Below are 18,619 nucleotides of genomic sequence, written 5' to 3' on the forward strand. Positions count from 1 at the left end.
TTATTTATTTCTCCCCCCTCTGTTGTTTGCTCTCTGTGTCCGTTTGCTGTGTGTTCTGTGTCTTCTTGTATTCTCATTAGGCAGCTCTGGGAACTGATACTGGGACCTTCTGGAGTGGGAGAGAGGTGATCATTCTCTTGCGCCACCTTAGCTCTCCGGTCTGTGTCTCTTATTATCTCTCCTCAGTGTCTCTTTTTGTTGTGACATCTTGCTGTGCCAGCTCTCCGTGTGGGCCAACACTCTGCGTCGGCCAGCTCACCATATAGGCCAGCTTGCTTTCAACAGGAGGCCCTGGGTATCGAACCCTGGACTTCCTATGTGGTAGATGGGAGCCCAATTGCTTGAGCCAAATCCACTTCCCCTGTATTATAACTTATTGTTAATATTTGGAACTGCCAAATTTTTATGTAATGATCAATACTGAAATAGTCAGGAATTTTTTTTATACTTTTGGGAGGCAGTTAAAATATGGCCGACCAAAACATTTTTCAGTACTATTAACTATAGTCCATTATCTACAACAGGGTTCACTGTTAATCTGTTCACCGTTCATCTACAGTAGGGCTCATCTTTTAATTTTTGTTCTAGAAACTATGTATTTGACCTGAAATTTTCCTTTTTGTCCATATTCAATTACTTATATATATATTTTCCTATATATTTATATACACTTCAGTGCTATTAATTACATGCAATAATGTGCTACCACATTAAATAGAAAATTCTATACATATAAAGCATCAATTCCCCATTCTTTAACACCAGTCTAGCCCCTAGTAACCTGTATATTCTAGATTCAAACTATGAGTTTGCTTATTGTTACCAGTTCATATCAGTGAGATCATACAATATCTGTCCTTTTGTGTCTGGTTTATTTCACTCAGTATAATATCCTTAAGGTTCATCCATGTTGTCACATGTATCAGGACTTCATTCCTTTTTTATGGTTGAATAATATATACTACATTTTCTTTTTCCATTCATCGGTTGATGACACTTGGGTTGCTTCCATATTTTGGCAGTTGTGAATAATGGCACTATGAATATTGGTTGCAAATGTCTGTTTGCATTCCTGCTTTCAGTTCTGGGTATATACCTAATAGGGGGATTGCCAGATCATCTGGCAGTTATGTACTTAGCTTCCTGAGGAACTGCCAAACTGTTTCCCACAGTGGCTGCACCATTTTACATTCTCACCAGCAGTGAATGAGTGTTCCTATTTCTCTACACCCTCTCCAACTCTGTAGTTTTCTGTTGTTTTTTTTTCAGTGCATGAAAGATATACTTTATTTTAGTAACAATGGTGAATGTTGATAAATACCATGTCACACCTGAGGAGAAAGATCATTCAGATATTTCTGGCTTAACAAGGGCAGTGTTGGTTGTTCAACCTAATCTATTCTGTCTCTACTACCAAATGGCAAAAGGAAAGTTAACAAGATTGTATTCATGGAGGCTTTCTCCTAGTGCTGACCAGCCTATATTTCAACAGATTTCACATCATACAATGTATTTCAAGTGAGAATGTTCCATTTCTCCTAGGACAATAAAAGACTGTGATTCATGTGACTGTTTACAATTTTCAAATAAAAGGTTGGCAGTCATCACAAAACACAAGCAATTTCCTTTACAATACATCCCTTTAAATGACATTGTGTTGATCAGGAAGGCAACTAAAATGATGCTCACTCTGGCCGTAAATTATGGAAATTAGAATATGTTTGCCATCTAGAGCTGATCAGCATTGTGCAATAGGAGATGTGCGGTGAGAACTGCTAATGGGAAAGAAATGTGCACATAAGATGGGCCCCTGGATCTCCTAAGCCATCCTGATCTTCACAGTGCTTATAGATGAGAAGGTGCTCTGCACAATTTTACTGGATGTTTCCAAGATGCTTTGTTCATTGCTTGGTTGCATGGCAAGTTCTGTAGAATAGTGCTCTGTGAAGAGGGGTGATGAGAACACAAATGCCAACATCAACTTCCTTTTCAGTCTCTGCAGACCTAATCTTCTTTGAGCCTGACCTTCCTTTGCATGTTTTGGAAATAATCCAGCAGACTTCTTGGTGAGCCCCACTTTACATGGCTTATAATTGCAGAATATGGGTTCATAAATACTGAGGGGACACAACATTCAACATGTCTCCTTGGTGTAAACACATGTGATCAGCCTTTTGGTTATCATTGTCTCTGTGCCTGGTATTCTCTGCTGAAAAGGCAGGGAACCTGGGCTTCTGACACAGAAATGAAGGGGTACAGTACTTGAAAAACATTTGGCTAGGAATTAACTTTCAATAAAGGACTGCTATTTTTTTCAATAGTAACCATTCTAATGCATGTGAAATGATAGCTCATTTCCCTAATAGCTAGTAATGTTGAGCATCTTTTCATGTTCTTTTTAGCCATTTGCGTATCCTCATTGGAGAAATGTCTTTTCAAGTCTGTTGTCCATTTAAAAATTGGATTGTCTTTTTATTGTTGAGTTGTAGGATTTCTTGATATATTTTGGATAGTAAACGCTTATCAGCTATGTGGTTTCCAAATATTTTCTCCCATTGAGTAGGTTGTCTTTCAGTTTTGTGACAGAATCTTGGTGCACAAAAGTGTTTAATTTTGAGGAGGTCCCATTTATCTGTTTTTTACTTTTGTATTTATGCTCTGGGTGTAAAGTCCAAGAAATCATTGTCCAATACAAGATCCCCAAGTTGCTTCTCTATGTATTCCTCTAGGAGTTTTATAGTCCTGGTTCTTACTTTCAGGTCTTTAATCTATTTTGGGTTAATTTTTGTATATGGTGTGAGATAGGGGGTCTCTTTCAGTTTTTTTTTGTTTGTTTGTTTGAGGTACCGTGCTAGGGATTGAATCTGGAACCTTGTATGTGGAAAGCCAGTGCTCAACCACAAGAGCCACATCTGCTCTCCTGAGTTGGGTTTTTTGTGTTTTTTTTAAGGAGGTACCCGGAGCTAAACCTGGGACCTCCCATGTGGGAAGTGGGTACTCAATCACTTGAGCTACATTCGCTTCCCTTATTTCATCCTTTTGTGTATGGATATTCAGTTCTCCTAGCACCATTTGTTGAAGAGGCTGTTATTTCCCAATTGTGTGGACTTGGCAGGCTTGTCAAAAATCAGTTGGCCATAGTATGAGGATCTCTTTCTGAGCTCTCACTTTGATTCCGTTGGTTGATAGAGTGCTCCTTGTGCTGGTACCATACTGTTTTTTTTTTTTTTTTTCATTTACATTTTATTTAGCCATTCATTGGTTGATGGACACTTAGGTTGCTTCCACCTTTTGGCAATTGTGAATAATGCTGCTATTAACATTGGTGTGCAAATATCTGTTCAAGTTCCTGCTTTCAATTTTTTGGGTCTTGGGGTTGCTGGGTCATAATGGTATTTCTTTTTTTTTTTTTTTAAGATTTATTTATTTTATTTATTTCTCTCCCCTTTTCCCCCTAACCCCTCCTCCCCAATTGTCTGCTCTCTGTGTCCATTTGCTGCGTGCATGTTCTTCTTTGTCTGCTTCTGTTGTTGTCAGCGGCACGGGAATCTGTGTTCCTTTTTGTTGCGTCATCTTGTGTGTCAGCTCTCTGTGTGTACGGCGCCATTCCTGGGCAGGCTGCACTTTCTTTCACGTTGGGTGGCTCTCTTTACGGGGTGCACTCCTTGCACGTGGGGCTCCCCTACGTGGGGACACCCCTGTGTGGCACGGCACTCCTTGCGTGCATCAGCACTGCGCGTGGGCCATCTCCACACAGGTCAAGGAGGCCCGAGGTTTGAACTGCGGGCCTCCCATGTGGTAGACGGATGCCCTAACCATTGGGCCAAGTCCGCTTCTGTACCATACTGTTTTGAACACTGTAGTTTTGAAATATGCTTTAAAGTCAGGAAGTGTGAGTCTTCCAACTTTGTTCTTCTTTCTCAAGATTTGTTTGGCTATTTGGGACCCCTTACACTTCCAAATAAATTTGATAATTGGCTTTTCCATTTCTGCGGAGTAGGCTGTTGGGATTTTGATTGGGATTGTGTTCAGTTTTACAAAGAGTTTGTTTAAATCCAGATCCAAATAAAGTCTACACATTGTGATTGATTGTGTCTTTAAGTCTCTTTTAATTTGATTACCACTTTGCGTTTTCTCTCTTTTGTACACCCCGTGTTGTGCACAATTTATTTGTTGAAGAAATACGATTGTCCATAGAGTTCCTACAGTCCAGATTTTGCTGACAGGCAGGATAAGAGGATTAGTAGTGCTTTGTATAATATGTATAGCATGAAATGTATCATGCTGAAGGCATTTAGTAGGTGGTATTTGCTAATGATAATATTGCAAATTCCTTTCTGATCAATAGGTATATACTTAAATTGTGTTACCAAAGCCTTTGAAAGAAAGCCTGTTAAAGTCAATGTAAAAAGATCTTACTAATTTATTTCAAAATTTTTTTTATTTTTTAAAGATTTATTTATTCCCTCCCACCCCCACAATTGTTTTGCGCTTGCTGTCTGCTCTGTGTCTATTCATCATCTTGTTGTGTCATCGTCTTGGTGCATCAGCTCTCCTCGCCAGCTCTGTCTTACTCATCTTCTCTGGGGGGATGGGGAACCAAACCCAGGACCTCCCACATGGTAGGTGGGCACCCAACTGCTTGAGCCACATTTACTTCCCCTAATTTATTTTATCTTTGAATTTTATTATTTTTGTGTGTTTTTAAAGATACTTAGATTACACAAATACAGGAGTTTTCCATATGCCCTACTCCCTACACCTCCCACATTTTCCCACTTTAACAACAGCCTTCATTAGTGAGGTACATTCTTTACAACTGATGAACAGATTTTGGAGCATTGCTACCAAGCATGGATTAAAGTTTACTTTGTAGTCTACAGTCTTTCCTGCACAATTCTGTAGGTTTTGACAAGATTTATAATGGCCTGTATCTGTTGTTGCAATGTCATTCAGGACAATTCTCAAGTCCCAAAAATGCCTCTGTATTACACCTGTTTTTCCCTCTCCTTGCCTTCAGAACCTCCATTAGCCACTGCCTCCACATCAGTGATAATTTCTTCCATTGCTAGAACCACGATAAGTCTATAGTAGAATACCAGTAAGTCTACTTTAGTCCATAGTTCATTCCTCAATCCTGAGGATTCTGGAATGGTGATGTCTACTCTACCTCTAATTGAGAGGGGGCTTTGATCCCATAGGGCTGATGGATGGGACTCCCTTGCTTGCAGTTGTAGACTCTCTAAGTTCCTTGGTATGGTAGTTGTCCATCATTACCTCCATGTTGGTTGTCCTGGGTTAGAACAATGAACTGCAGAGTAGGTGTTGCAACTTGATGAGATTCAGGACCTACCTGGCACATAGACAGCCTAAAGATTTAAGTCTTGGGGATAAGAGACCAACTCTAGTACTAATTATAGGTTCATTTAAAAGGACAGAAGAACCATGTGTAGGGAAACCACAGCTGAGTCCAACTCTGTCACTCTGGGGAGCATAAATTTCAAAGTAGGGCCACTTGGCAAGGCACCAAATCCTGAGCTCTCTGCCCTGACTATAGTGCCTAGATGTCTCCAAAGCCCTCAGGGGCCCCACTATTTGGGGTAGTATCTACTGAGGCAGTCAAAGAGATCCTTCTGAGACATGTATAAGCTTAACATCTGGAATGACTACCCAACTCTCTTTGAAGTCTCTTAGCCATATGAACAAACTCATTTGTGTTTACCTTTTCCCCCTTTTGGTCAAGTCTTTTTCCAGTTGCATTCTTAGTTGGTGCTTGGTAGTAATCCCTCATTGCCAGGGAGGCTTATCCCTGGGAGTCACGTCCCACGGTGGTGGGAAGGTAATGTGTTTATATACTGAGTTCGGGTTAGAGGCCACAGTTGAGCAATAAGGAGACTCCGAGGAGGCAACTCTTTGGCACCTCTAATACTAGGCTAAGTTTCAATGTCAAGAGTAAAGGTTCATATGCAGTCATCAAAATCAAGGGCCTGTCAGTGGACCATCCTTCTTCACTAGTCATTACCCTTGTACTCAGGGGATTCTTGCTGATCTATTAGAGAAAGTGGCAGAGCTCCCTAGGATGGGAATTTATATTCCTTGGGTTATTGTGTGAATCTCCACCCACCATGACAATGCCCCATGAACATTTGAACACGTGCCTTTTATGTGACCAATTGAACTTCCTCCCATGTAGCCCCCATCACTGATACCCTGCACCAGTGATCATTCCCTGCCACAGCTGTAACCCTTCTGTGATCCAAAACTTGTTCAAAAATACAAAAAAATAAAATTGAAAAATAAAAATTTGGGATAATAAAAATATTTTTTTAAAATTTTAAAACATTTTCCCTTTCATCACTATAAAATCTCTTGTCCTATATGTATGGTGACATTGTCTTCTGTTTATTCCCCAGTGTCTTACTTTTTTTTTTTTTTCCCATTTTGTCCTCAAAGGAGTTTTAGGTCACAGTAGAGTCACATACCGAATACAGGGGACTCCCATGTACCCACATCATCCTCCCCCTTTTCTCCCTCCCCCTATTAATAACATATATGTGATGGTACGTTAGTTACAACTGATGTACAAATTTGAAACATAGCTACTAACCATGGTAAATGGTTTACATTTTGGACTATACACTTTTATTAACTTTTCACTTCAACATGGCCTGTATGCATCATAGCACAATCATGTAGAACGCGTCCATCTCCCCCAAAATGCCTTGTTCCATCTGTTTTATTCCTCCTTACCCCTTCCCTCGGGACCCATGGCAATCATCAGCCTTCACTCCTTGAAGGAAAAAATTCAGTTACTTGCAACAACACTTAGGGCTTGGTACACTGGTTTGCCCTCCTCTATTAATTATTAAAAAAATTTTTTTTTAAAGTTATTTCCCCACCCCCTTGTTGTTTTGCACTCACTGTCTGCTCTCTGTGTTGTTCTTCTGTGTCTGCTTGTCTTGTCTTCAGGAGGCACTGGGACCCAATCCTGGGACCTTCTGGAGTGGGAGAGAGGCGCTCAATCTCTTGTGCTACCTCAGCTCCCTGGTCTGCTGCATCTCTTATTGTCTCTCCTCTGTGTCTCTTTTTTTGCATCATCTTGCTGCGCCAGCTCTCTTGTGTGGGCCAGCACTCCTGCACAGGCCAGCACTCTGCGTGGGCCAGCTTTTGCTCAGGCCACTTTCCTGCACAGGCCAGCTGGCCTTTCACCAGGAGGCCCTGAATATCAAACCTTGGACCTTTGTGGTAGACAGGAGCCCAATCACTTGAGCCACATCCATTTCCCTTAACTTTTTATTTTTTTATTCCCCCGCCTTCCACCCCCCAGTGCCTGCTCTCTGTGTCCATTTGCTGTGTGTTCTTTCTGTGTCTGCTTGTATTCTCATTAGGTGGCTCTGGGAACTGATCCTGGGACTTTCCGGAATGGGAAAGAGGCGATCTTTCTCTTAAGCCACCTCAACTCCCTGTTCTGCTATGTCTACTTACTGTCTCTCCTCTGTGTCTCTTGTTGCATCATCTTCCTGTGCCAGCTCTCTCTGTCGGCTGGCACTCCTGTGTGGGATGGCATTTTTGCATGGTGTGGCACTCACAAGTGCAGTGGCATTCCCACGTGGGGGCGGCACTCCCACATGGGTCAGCGCGCCCTGGCATTGAACCCTGGACCCTCCATATGATATACAGGAGCCCAACTGCCTGAGCCACATCTGTTTCCCCTGTTTCCCTTAAATAATAATTATTTTTTTAAATTTATTTTTAAAAAACATTTAACTTAAAGTTGCTGACATTAAGCTAGACATTTTAATTTTGGTGGCTTCATCACATGCTATGCCAATTATTTTAGAATGTATCCAGATGTATCCAAACAATGGAATGCTATGAAACTGAAGAAATCCTCTATATTAACATGGAATGCTTTCCTAAGTACACTATTCAGTGAAAAAAGCAGAATGCATCAGTATGAATGGTATAATACCATTTGCCTAAAAAAGGTAAAAAAAAAAAAAAAAAAGACCATATCTATGTATCACTTATGTAAAAGGGGAATAATAGTCCAAATATGTGTATAAAATATCCTAATGAATGTGTGTTATTTATTGTCCCTTGTGGCGGGATATGGTGGCTGAGCATGGGAGTGAGAATGAGACTGAGGCATTAGAATTTTATCCTGTATGACCATGTGAATATTCCTATTCCCTCTATTTCTATCATCCCAGAAAGAAACTCTGTACCCATAGCAGTCCTCTACCTGTTTCTCCCCAACTACCCTAACTCTAGACAACCACTAATCTATTTTCTGTTGATATAGATCTGCCCATTCTGGACATTTCATGTAAATGGAATCACCTAACATGTGGTCTTTTGTGACTGGCTTCTTTCACATAGCATAATGTTTTAAGGTTTATTCATGTTTTACCATATATCGGTACTTCATTCCTTTTTTGTTGCCAAATAATCTTATGACTTATATATCACATTTTACTTATCTATTCATCCGATGATGGACATTTGGATTATTTCCACTTTTTTGGTATTATGAATAACGTTGTGAACATGCGTGTCTAGTTTTTCCATGGACACGTGTTTTCAGCTACCTTGCGTATATACATAGAAGTAAAATTTCTGGTTCATTTGGTAAGTCTATGCTTCTGTAATTCACGTTTGTAATTATTTAATTTAGTGTTATTGGCCATCACACTTACTTAGAAATGGGCTCTAAGTTAAGAGAAAATCTAGTCTACAGATTGTTTTCAAATGTAATGAAAATGTTACAAATGTATTTTATAATTAGTATTGATGTGTTATCTGAAAACATTTAATTAAACATTTATTTTTATTTTTTAACTTTCTTTTTGTATTTGTAGCCCATTATTTTGTTCTTAAGCTCATAAATCTCAGGCAGTATACCTGTAGAGCCTAACCCCATCATTGCAAGGCTGGAACTACAAAACAAAGCTAGAGGAGATTTGAACTTTAAAGATATTTGATAGGATATAAGCTGAGTGGTGATAGGACCAGATATCAGATGTAGGACCATTTTGTGGTCCCTAGTAAGGTTCAGGAACAAATAATAGGACACAGGTATTTTTGTGTCTGACAGCTTGGAGGGTGGAGAGGGGTGGGTAGTGCAGTGGTCGTGGAACTGCTTCTTTGCTATCTTTCAGGTTCTTGTGGTACCACCCTGTGAATACTTTATCACTTAAGCCATTTCAGTAAAATGAAGGAAGTAAGTATATTCGTAAAATGAGCTTTCTAGTGGGTAAGCAGAGTATTTAGAAAATTTTAGCACACTTTCTGTTCAAATTCTTTTTCTGTTCTTACAGTAACTTGTTTTTTTAATTTTTGGTGTATTTCTCTAGGCAGTCACTTCTCAGACCTTGACTTGATTTTCCATCCATCCAAGCATGGATTATCACTGTCCACATACCCATGTTACCATAAATGTGTTGGTCTCAGCAGCAAAGTCAGTGTATGTCTGATTTTATAAAAACTTGAACAGAGCTAAAAGACAATCTGTTTAACCATTAAAATAATTTATAAGCAGTGTATATAATATTCAGTTTTTGTAAGGGGAGAAAACTAATGTGAAGGGAAAATTGCCAGCTTTTTGGTATACAGTTACAAGAGTCCCTACCCTCCAGAAATATTCAGATAAATACATTCAGGGTGGTTAAATGCTCTAAAAGATTAAGCATAGAGTTCTCAAGTAATATGTAGGATAGGGCCTCCTTACCCAGCTTACATGGGCCCAGGAAGTTTCCTTAAAGGCAGATATATTTGGACCAAGGCTTATAATATCGGTCAGAATTAATCAGATGAATAATGGAGAGCAGAGGTAAGGGAAAGAAGCATTTTAGGTAGAGAAAACAGTAAAGTTCAAGGTGGGGTATGAAACAGCCTGGTGTGTTCATGACCTCTAAGCAGAAAGCATTTACTGGATTGTGATGTCAAGGAAGAGTCCCATGAGGAGAGGAAGCTGGAGAGGTGCTTTAGTCTGAGGTCAGATCATGGAATCTTGTGTACCATGTTGCCAAGGAACCTGAACGTAATGCTCTCTGCAGTGGGAAACATCAAAGAGCTTTAACTACGAGGTTGACTTGGTCATCTTTTTGGTTTAGGTAGGTGATTTTGTGTATTTGATGAGGGCCAGACCCGAGGTTGTAACCTTCTTTAGGTTAAGAACTTTGCTGTTTGAACAATGCATCCTCAGAGCCTAGAACAGTGCCTGGCATTTTTCACTAAAACAAAGTAAAACAAAACAAAAGCGTAGTAAGTACGGTGGTGTAGTTGTGCTCCAGAACAGGTCTGAATCCTCCTGACTACACCATTAATTAGCTGTGTGACCTTAAACAAATTTCTTAATCTCCCTGTAACTTAAGTTTTCTCATTTAGAAGATGGGGAGAACAGTGGAACTTAATCAGATTGGTGGGAGAATTAAATAAGTTAATACATATAAAATACTTAGACTAGTACTTTGATCATAGTAAACACTGTATCAGTTTTTACAAATATTATAATTATTATTTCTTCAATGACTAAAAAATTAATATAGAGTTGCTGAGAGCCTGATCCCAGGAAATCTGTGGGCTACACAGGTTTACAAAGGAATAGAAAGATTCAAGAAAGATAAAGGAGCACAGTTGAACGGGATGTGGTATATCAGGGGAAAAGGATTAAGGTCAATTTTCTGATCTTGAGCTTAGGAAATTTAATGGGTTCTTCCCTTCTCACAGTGAAATCAGCATTAATCCATTCTATATATTATAGGATATGAGTTTAAAGCCAGGAGGTGGAGTCTTTGGTATGTTGATGAATGAGTGTTGGATTGATTGTGATACACCATCTGGGATATTTGACTTTTCTTTGATCCTGTTCTTTCTCCTCTTTGGAATCTGTTTCTTGGACTCTTCTTGAGTTCTTCTCAGGATAGAAATGGTAAGATGGACCTAGGGCTGTCTAAAACTTGTGGGATTTGGGATTGTGCAGCTCCTTTCCTCCCCGTGTCTCCTTTTCTCTTTACCCATTGCTTTTGCCTCCCCCATTTTTTCCCACCTCTTTTCTTCCCAAAGATTCCTAAAGAGTGAGAAGGGATGTTTGGCCTTGGCTACATACGAGGTTGGTGCTAGTATTAAGGGAATACTTTGGGGAGGATGTTAAAACATACGTCAGAATAGTGTTTCTTTCGTAAAATTAAGTTGAACTTTAAAAGATTTCTCTTTTAATTCTGTCCTTCAAATGTGACATTGAGGATTTCAGTGAAGGAAATACTGAATCAAGTTTCTTTAATATTGAGACTCTTTTGTTCCAAAAGCCAGCTAACTCTTAGAATGCAGCTTGTCTGGTAGGCAGGAGTCTTATGGTTCTACAGAGATTGGTTAGGTTTGCCTAGGCCAGGAATTGCGTGCTAGAGAAGTGTTTTTAGTTTGTGGGACCAGATATCCTAAAGAATCTGAGAAGGACCCCTAAACTATAGGCTGCAACCCTGAAATTTCTTTGAAATCTGTATTTTGCATTCTCCTGTTATTCATCCTACTTTGTTTTCGTATAAATATAACTTTCTCCCCTAATCCTTTAACAAAAGTTAAAATAAACTCTTTCATTTTCTTCCCCAATTTAAGAAATGCAAATCATAAGGATTTGGGCCAAAACCTTATTTATTGTCCCCTGCATATTTCTTGTGGTGGGAGTTGATTTTTGGTTAATGGGGTCCTAGCTTCTTTCACTCAGCATAATAAATGAGGCTTTGAAATCTTTGGAGCAACAATCCTTTTTTTTTTTTTTAAGGTACCAGGCCTGGGAATTGAACCTGGGACCTTGTAGGTGGTTTTTTTTGTTTTTTGTTTTTTTCTCTCATTTGTTTGCTTGTTTGTTTTTTTGCTTTTCGGAGGCACTGGGAACCAAACCTTGAACTCCCTTGTGGAAAGCAGGCGCTCAACTGCTTGAGCCTCATCCGCTCCCTGGAGTAACACTCTTGAACATAAATAATTTGTATTAGAAGGTCTTTTCTCAGAGTTTGTTAGTGAAACAGGTATTCTGTGGAATTCCTTTCCTGGATCATTTTGGAAAGATAGTATTCCATGTTTATTAAGCTCTTACTATGTGCCAGGTTATATTCTTGCACCTTTCACGTATCATGCTGTTTAATTATGTGGTACTTTAAAAACAACTAAGCTTTTGGAATTCACGCTAATGTTATTGTTTTTAATTAACAGATTTCAACACTAAACTTGCACAATGTCTTTGAAACCAAGAGTAGTAGATTTTGATGAAACATGGAACAAACTTTTAACGACAATCAAAGCTGTTGTCATGTTGGAATACGTTGAAAGAGCAACATGGAACGATCGCTTCTCGTATCCTTCAGTGGAAGCTTGATAAATGTTCTAAAATTGATGAACTTTTTGGAAAGTCAGAACAGCTTTAAACTTATATAAATGGAAGAACTTTCAGGGTATATACATTTCCAAGTTCATCATCTGTTTTATGGCAGTCAACACGCTTTGATAATCTTTCATTCAACAAATAATTATTGAGCACTTAGTGTATGCCAGACACTACTTTAGACTTCAGAATTGGAATTGTGAACAAAACAGACTTTTTCCCTGTCATTTTAATAAGGGATTAAAAATGGGTAAACATGCAAATATGTGTAATCGAAGGCCAGTGTTTCTTTTAGCGTGTAGTGATAAATGGAGGAAAATGGAGGGGAAGGGCTTGGAGAATGCTTGGATGTGTGTATATGTATGCAGCTCTTTAAAGAGAGTCATCAAGGAAGGCCACCCTGAGGAAGGTGATATTTGAGCCCAGACCAGAACAAAACCATACAAATAATCTGGGGGAAGAATGTTTTAGGCAGAGGGAGCAGCAAGTTCCAAGACCCAAGAGATGGAAACATTCTTGGCAGTTTTGAGGAATAGCAAACTGGCTGGTACAGTGAGTGAGGGAAGTGGTAAGAAATGAGGTCAGTAGGGAGCCAGCGGTCTGTTCATATGGGTCATTTAGGTTTTGTTTAGGGCTTTGGGTTTTATCCTTAGTGTGAAGGCAAGTCTTGTTTAAAAGCAAGAGAGTGGAAATTGTTTAATACTTTTCCTTTTTTAAAAATTTTCTATTTTGAAATAATTTCAAACTTAGAGGACAGCTGCAAAAGTAATAGAAAGTCTATACAAAGAGCTTCAATATAGCCTCTTCCCAGATACTCAGATTTACCAATTCTTAACATTTTGCCACATTTGACTTATCATTTTATCTATCCATTCACCCATCCATCTCTATTTAATTTTCTAAACATTTTGAGAGTAGATTATATATATCATGCTATTCTATCACTTATACTTCCATGCACATTACCTAAGAACAAGGATGTTTATTGCTCTCTGAATTTCGTTTTAGAAATATGAGGTCTGTGTTAAGAATTCATCATAATAACATAAATAATATTCACAGATCTGTCCATATTATTTCTGACCCCAGAAGCTCTTTTCATATAAACTACTTCTGTTTATAGTTTCTTTATTGTCTTTTTTAAAAAAACATTTGCCAAAGAATGAAAACTGATAAAATGAAACATATTAAAAATAGAAATATAGAAAAATAGAAAAATTGAGAGTTTAGGCAACAGCTAGGATAACTAGTGTTTTTAGGAGGTACATCATACATGTGCTGTGCACACTCAACTACTGAGCTATACCTGCACCACTAATGTTCTTTTAATTAAATTTTTTTTAGCTTTTTAATTGATTAATTGCCTTCATTTGTGAGTTGTGAGTTTTTATATAAAAAATCTAGATTAGTAGTTTTTCTAGGACAATGTGAAATCTGGTATGCCACATTCCTATATGACAACAATTTGCTAGACCGAAGTAGTTCTGTCTTCTCTAGCAATGGCTGTCCCCTTTATGTGGGACATAAGTTCTTTAGAAAAGTTTTGGTTTCACAAGACAGTGATTTAATTTGTTCTCAATGCCTAGCTCAATTGTTTATATTGAGCTGAATGTTGAGGCAAGAACAGTGACATTCTTTCAGACCAACAGGGAAGCCATTACGCCATTTAATTCATTATAACAGCAATTGTAATATGTAAGTACAGTGGACTTTTGTTGTTTGTGGTAGTTATGTTGTAAATTTGCCGTGAACACTGAATTAGCAAATACTGAACCATTGCTCCTAGGGTAAAGCTAGTGTGGAGGACAAGAGTTATAAATAAAATAATTTATATTGTGTAAAAATAAATTCAGTGGGATATATAAGGTGTTATGGAAATAGAAGAGAGGGAAAATGTGCATCTTACTTCTTACATAGGTTTTTCTTTTTTTTTTTTTAAGGAGGTACCAGAGATTGAACCCAGGACCTTGTACATGGGAAGCAGGTGCTCAATCACTGAGCTATATCCACTCCCCAATGAGAGTTGATATTTTTTATGTTTGTTTGAGAAGGTACTAGGGCTCGAACTTGGGACCTGGTACACGAGAAACAGGCTCTCACTCATTTGAGCGACATTTGCTCCCCCTAATATAGTTTGGTTGTTTTTTTTTTTTAAAGATTTATTTATTTATTTATTTCTCCTTCCCCCCACCCCATTTGTCTGTTATCTGTGTCTATTCACTGTGCATTCTTGCATTCTTTCTTGTCTGCTTCTGTTGTTGTCAGCGGCATGGGAATCTGTGTTTCTTTTTATTGTGTTTATTTTATTGACACACATCTTGTGTGTCAGCTCTCCGTGTGTGCGGCACCATTCTAGGGTAGGCTGCACTTTCCTTTGCGCTGGCAGCTCTCCTTATGGGGTGCACTCCTTGCACATGGGTCTCCCCTATGTGGGGACACCCCTGCGTGGCAGAGCACTCCTTGAGCGCATCAGCACTGCATGTGGGCCAGCTCCACACAGGTCAAGGAGGCCCGGGGTTTGAACCACGGACCTCTCATGTGGTAGACGGATGCCCTAACCACTGGGCCAAGTCCGCTTCCCCTAATATAGTTTTAAGCATAAATTTTTCCTCATATTTGTATTAAATATAAGTAATTGACTGTTAACCTTATTTTCACTTTATATGCTCTTATCTAGTTAGTCTGGTCTCAGATTACTTGAGGTGTGTTATGTCTTCTATATTTGGCTAGTGATTCATGGTTTATGAAGCACTTTAATAAATAAATGAGTTTATTTGGGTCTTAACACAACTCTGAAAAGATGTCAGGAAAGGGTTTATAATACTTACCTTAGAGATGAGGAAATGGCAACCCAGAGAGGTTGAGATTTGGTCAAGATATAAAGCCTCCATTAGATCTCATTTCCCCTACTACTGGTTGAGAACTCTTTATGGCTACTTCTGGTGTGGTCTAGCTGGTACTGGCATTCAAAAACTTAATTGGTTAATTGATGTTACTATTGCTGTTCAAGGTTTATCATTCTTTTAATAGAATAAAGGCTGCGGGACAGTGGGTAGGCTGTGGAATATCCTGAGTATTATGTGGGGAAATGTCAAATGAGTAATTTATATAACTTGTTTCTCAGAATTGCTTAGACTTATCTGCTTCTTGTGATATTTCATAGCTCTTTATTGATATGCTTATACCCATTCTTACATAAACCTTATTTTGTAGATTTCTGGATAACTTGATTTTTTAGTATCACCTTCTGAAGTTTAACATGTCTGAGAGGAACCATTGCTTCAAATAGTAACCATGCTTTCAAATACATTATCAATAAATGTTTGAGTGGCTAAATGAATGAATATTACAGTGTTTTTTAATTAAAAGTAGGCATGATTACCTATGTTATCTTTGTTGTATGTATAAAATAAGCCTAAACTGCAAAAAATGATTTTTCATTTTTTTAATGCCAAAATTGAGTTAAATCTTACGATGAATTGAATGAATGAAAATGAACATGAAAACCTTAACAATTTAACAAGAGATATCTATGCTTTATGTGTGGCCTATCCTGAACCCCTTGGAGAAAGACTTTATACAGAAACTAAAATTTTTTTGGAAAATCACGTACGGCATTTGCACAAGGTAAGGAATGATAAATAAATGGTAAATGCAAATAACTGTATAGCTATATAGTTATTTGACTAGTTCACTTTTCCCCCACTGTTTTCTTGAATTTTTCTTAAGTTCATGTTATTTTGTTTCTTAGTTTTTCTTAGTATATATATGATATTTATTGCATATTTACTATGAGTCAAGCAGTGTTAGGTTCTCTAAGGGAACTCAATTTACTTACTTAGATCATAGAACTAGTAAGTGAAGCAGCAGGGATACACATAAAGGTTTGCTTGACTTTAAGATATGCTCCTGTGTTTATTAGAACCAAGTTTCACCTTGTTCTTCATTCCCACCTCTTCTGTATTACTCTTTTTAAAATTTATTTCCTTATTTCTCTCCCCTTCCCCGCCCCCCACTGTTGTCTGCTCTCTGTGTCCATTTGCTGTCTGTTCTTCTGCGTCTGCTTGCATTGTCAGGTGACTCTTGGAAACTGCATCTCTTTTTTGTTGTGTCATCTTGCTGCATCAACTCTCCATGTAACACCCCTGAGTAGGCTGCGCTTTTTTTTTCCCCACGCGGGGCGACTCTCCTTGCGGGACGCATTCCTTGTGTGTGTGGGGCACCCATGCATGGCACAGCACTCCTTCTGTGCGGCAGCACTGTGCATGGGCCAGCTTACCACATGGGTCAGGAGGCCCTGGGTATTGAACCCTGGACCCTCCATATGGTAGGTGGATGCTCTCTCAGTTGAACCACGTCTCCTTTTCTGTATTATTACTCTTTATGAACCACTATTTGCTCTTTCTTACCCAAAGGGGGAAGGTAAATCTTTTTCTTTAATTTTGTGTTTTCAATCTTTTAGCTACCTCTTCATATCTTAATTAACTCTTCTAAAAAGGTGAAATGGCAAATTAAAAAGCATGGTAGAAACTGCCTCTGACTCATAAGTTAATTTGGTTAGTGTACTATGTATATGACGCCAACATTATGGACTAGGGCTGTGTATAAAAAATGAATTTTGCAGTATTTGGCTATAGATAGCGCTTCTACTGATCTCACCAGAAACTGGATAAGATAATTTATTGCCCAGGGTAGAATGTTCACTTTACTTTTTATTAGCTGTTTGGCCATGGGCAACTCACTTAACCTACCTTAAGGACTGAGCCTTCAGTTTCTTTAATTTATAAAATGGAGATAAATTGACATAATATAAATTGTCTAGCTCTGTACATGGCCAGGTGTAGATATTTTTAAAAATGGTAACTTAAAATAAGTAGAACGCAGTTTATCGTGTGCTATTTTCCTTAAAACATTGGAGGTAACCCCCTTACATTTTATTGTATATGGTAGAAATGGTCTAGTATTTTAGTGTGTGCATTTTTCAGCTTGTGAAAGTAGTTTTGATGTTAAGTACTTTAAAATGGTCTTAAAAATAATGTCTTAAATTAGTTTTAGAAGTAAAGTTCTGCTATAATGAGCTTTGGTTATGCCATAATTGGTAACTATATAAGGCATTTTATGTTTGCTTCTTTCCCCCTTTTTAAGGCAGTTATAAATTTTATAATTCTATATTTTAAATTACATTGTACGATTTTTAAACTTAACCTTGAAGTAAAACATGAAAAAATACCACAAAGTTCTTATATACTTTTCACCCAGCTGCTTAATGTTAACGTCTTGCATAACAGTGCTACAATGATTAAAATATTGGTATAGTGTTAATAATTATAATTGTTAATATTAGTAAAATTGTAAATTTCATTTTAAAATATTTTAAATGTTTTATGAAAGTTTAGGACGCATAATTGTACACCATATGTCCATTCAGAGCCTGTGACAGAAAGAATTAGACTAATGTATAAATAATAAAGTATAAATTGTTATATAGCCAATAGAATTTTTTTTTTAAGATTTATTTATTTTATTTCTCTCCCCTTCCTGCCCCCCCCCCCAGTTGTCTGTTCTCTGTGTCCATTCCCTGCATCGTCTTCATTGTCCGCTTCTGTTGTTGTCAGCGGCACTGGAATCTGTGTTTCTTTTGTTGTGTCATCTTGTTGTGTCAGCTCATTCTTGGACAGGCTGTACTCTCCTTCACGCTGGGAGGCTCCCCCCACGGGGCGACTCCTTGTATGTGGGGTTTCCCCGTGCATGGCCCTCCCTGCGCGCATCAGTACTGGGCATGGGCCATCTCCACACGGGTCAAGGAGGCCCGGGGTTTGAACTGCGGACCTCCCATGTGGTAGACAGACGCCCTAACCACTGGGCCAAGTCCACTTCCCTAGCCAATAGAATTGAAGAAAACTGGATTAATTGGTCGGGGGGCACGGTTTTAAATTACCAAAATATTACATTATCACTATAGATCACTTAGAATATACAGGTAAACAAAAAGAAAATATACATCACTCATAACATACCTCCAGAATTAATATTTTTGGGTATAACTATATTTTTATTTATATCTATTTTGGTTTATGTGAATATATATGGAATTTGATATGTCTTTTGTATATTTTTGCTTTGTATAGCATTCCATTTTTAATTAGTAAATGAATTCACATTATATGCTTTTATAATCCTACTTTTGATAATATTTTAAGTCTCTTCCTTTGCTATTAAATAGACTTTTGTAATCCTGGC

The 18,619-nt window shown here is 38.2% G+C and overlaps 1 protein-coding gene across 6 annotated transcripts in view; it reads left to right on the forward strand.

Annotated features, from left to right (window-relative positions):
* The window catches only part of CUL2 (cullin 2), a 98,510-nt gene that overhangs the window by 12,715 nt on the left and 67,176 nt on the right, over window positions 1-18,619 (forward strand). For 3 of the 6 annotated variants that reach the window (XM_012518654.3, XM_023583974.2, XM_004476126.4), the window contains exons 2-3: window positions 12,211-12,351; window positions 15,904-16,006. In XM_012518654.3, the coding sequence (XP_012374108.1) occupies window positions 12,233-12,351; window positions 15,904-16,006 (222 nt within the window). In that variant the 5' untranslated portion in view covers window positions 12,211-12,232. Of the gene's footprint in view, window positions 1-9,206; window positions 9,224-10,050; window positions 10,116-11,067; window positions 11,114-12,210; window positions 12,352-15,903; window positions 16,007-18,619 lie in introns of those variants that run through there. The other 3 variants (XM_058297686.1, XM_058297688.1, XM_058297687.2) reach the window with 3 other exon arrangements.

This window comes from Dasypus novemcinctus, chromosome 5 (genome assembly GCF_030445035.2).
Source record: "Dasypus novemcinctus isolate mDasNov1 chromosome 5, mDasNov1.1.hap2, whole genome shotgun sequence".
In the NCBI taxonomy this organism is placed as follows: Eukaryota; Metazoa; Chordata; class Mammalia; order Cingulata; family Dasypodidae; genus Dasypus; species Dasypus novemcinctus.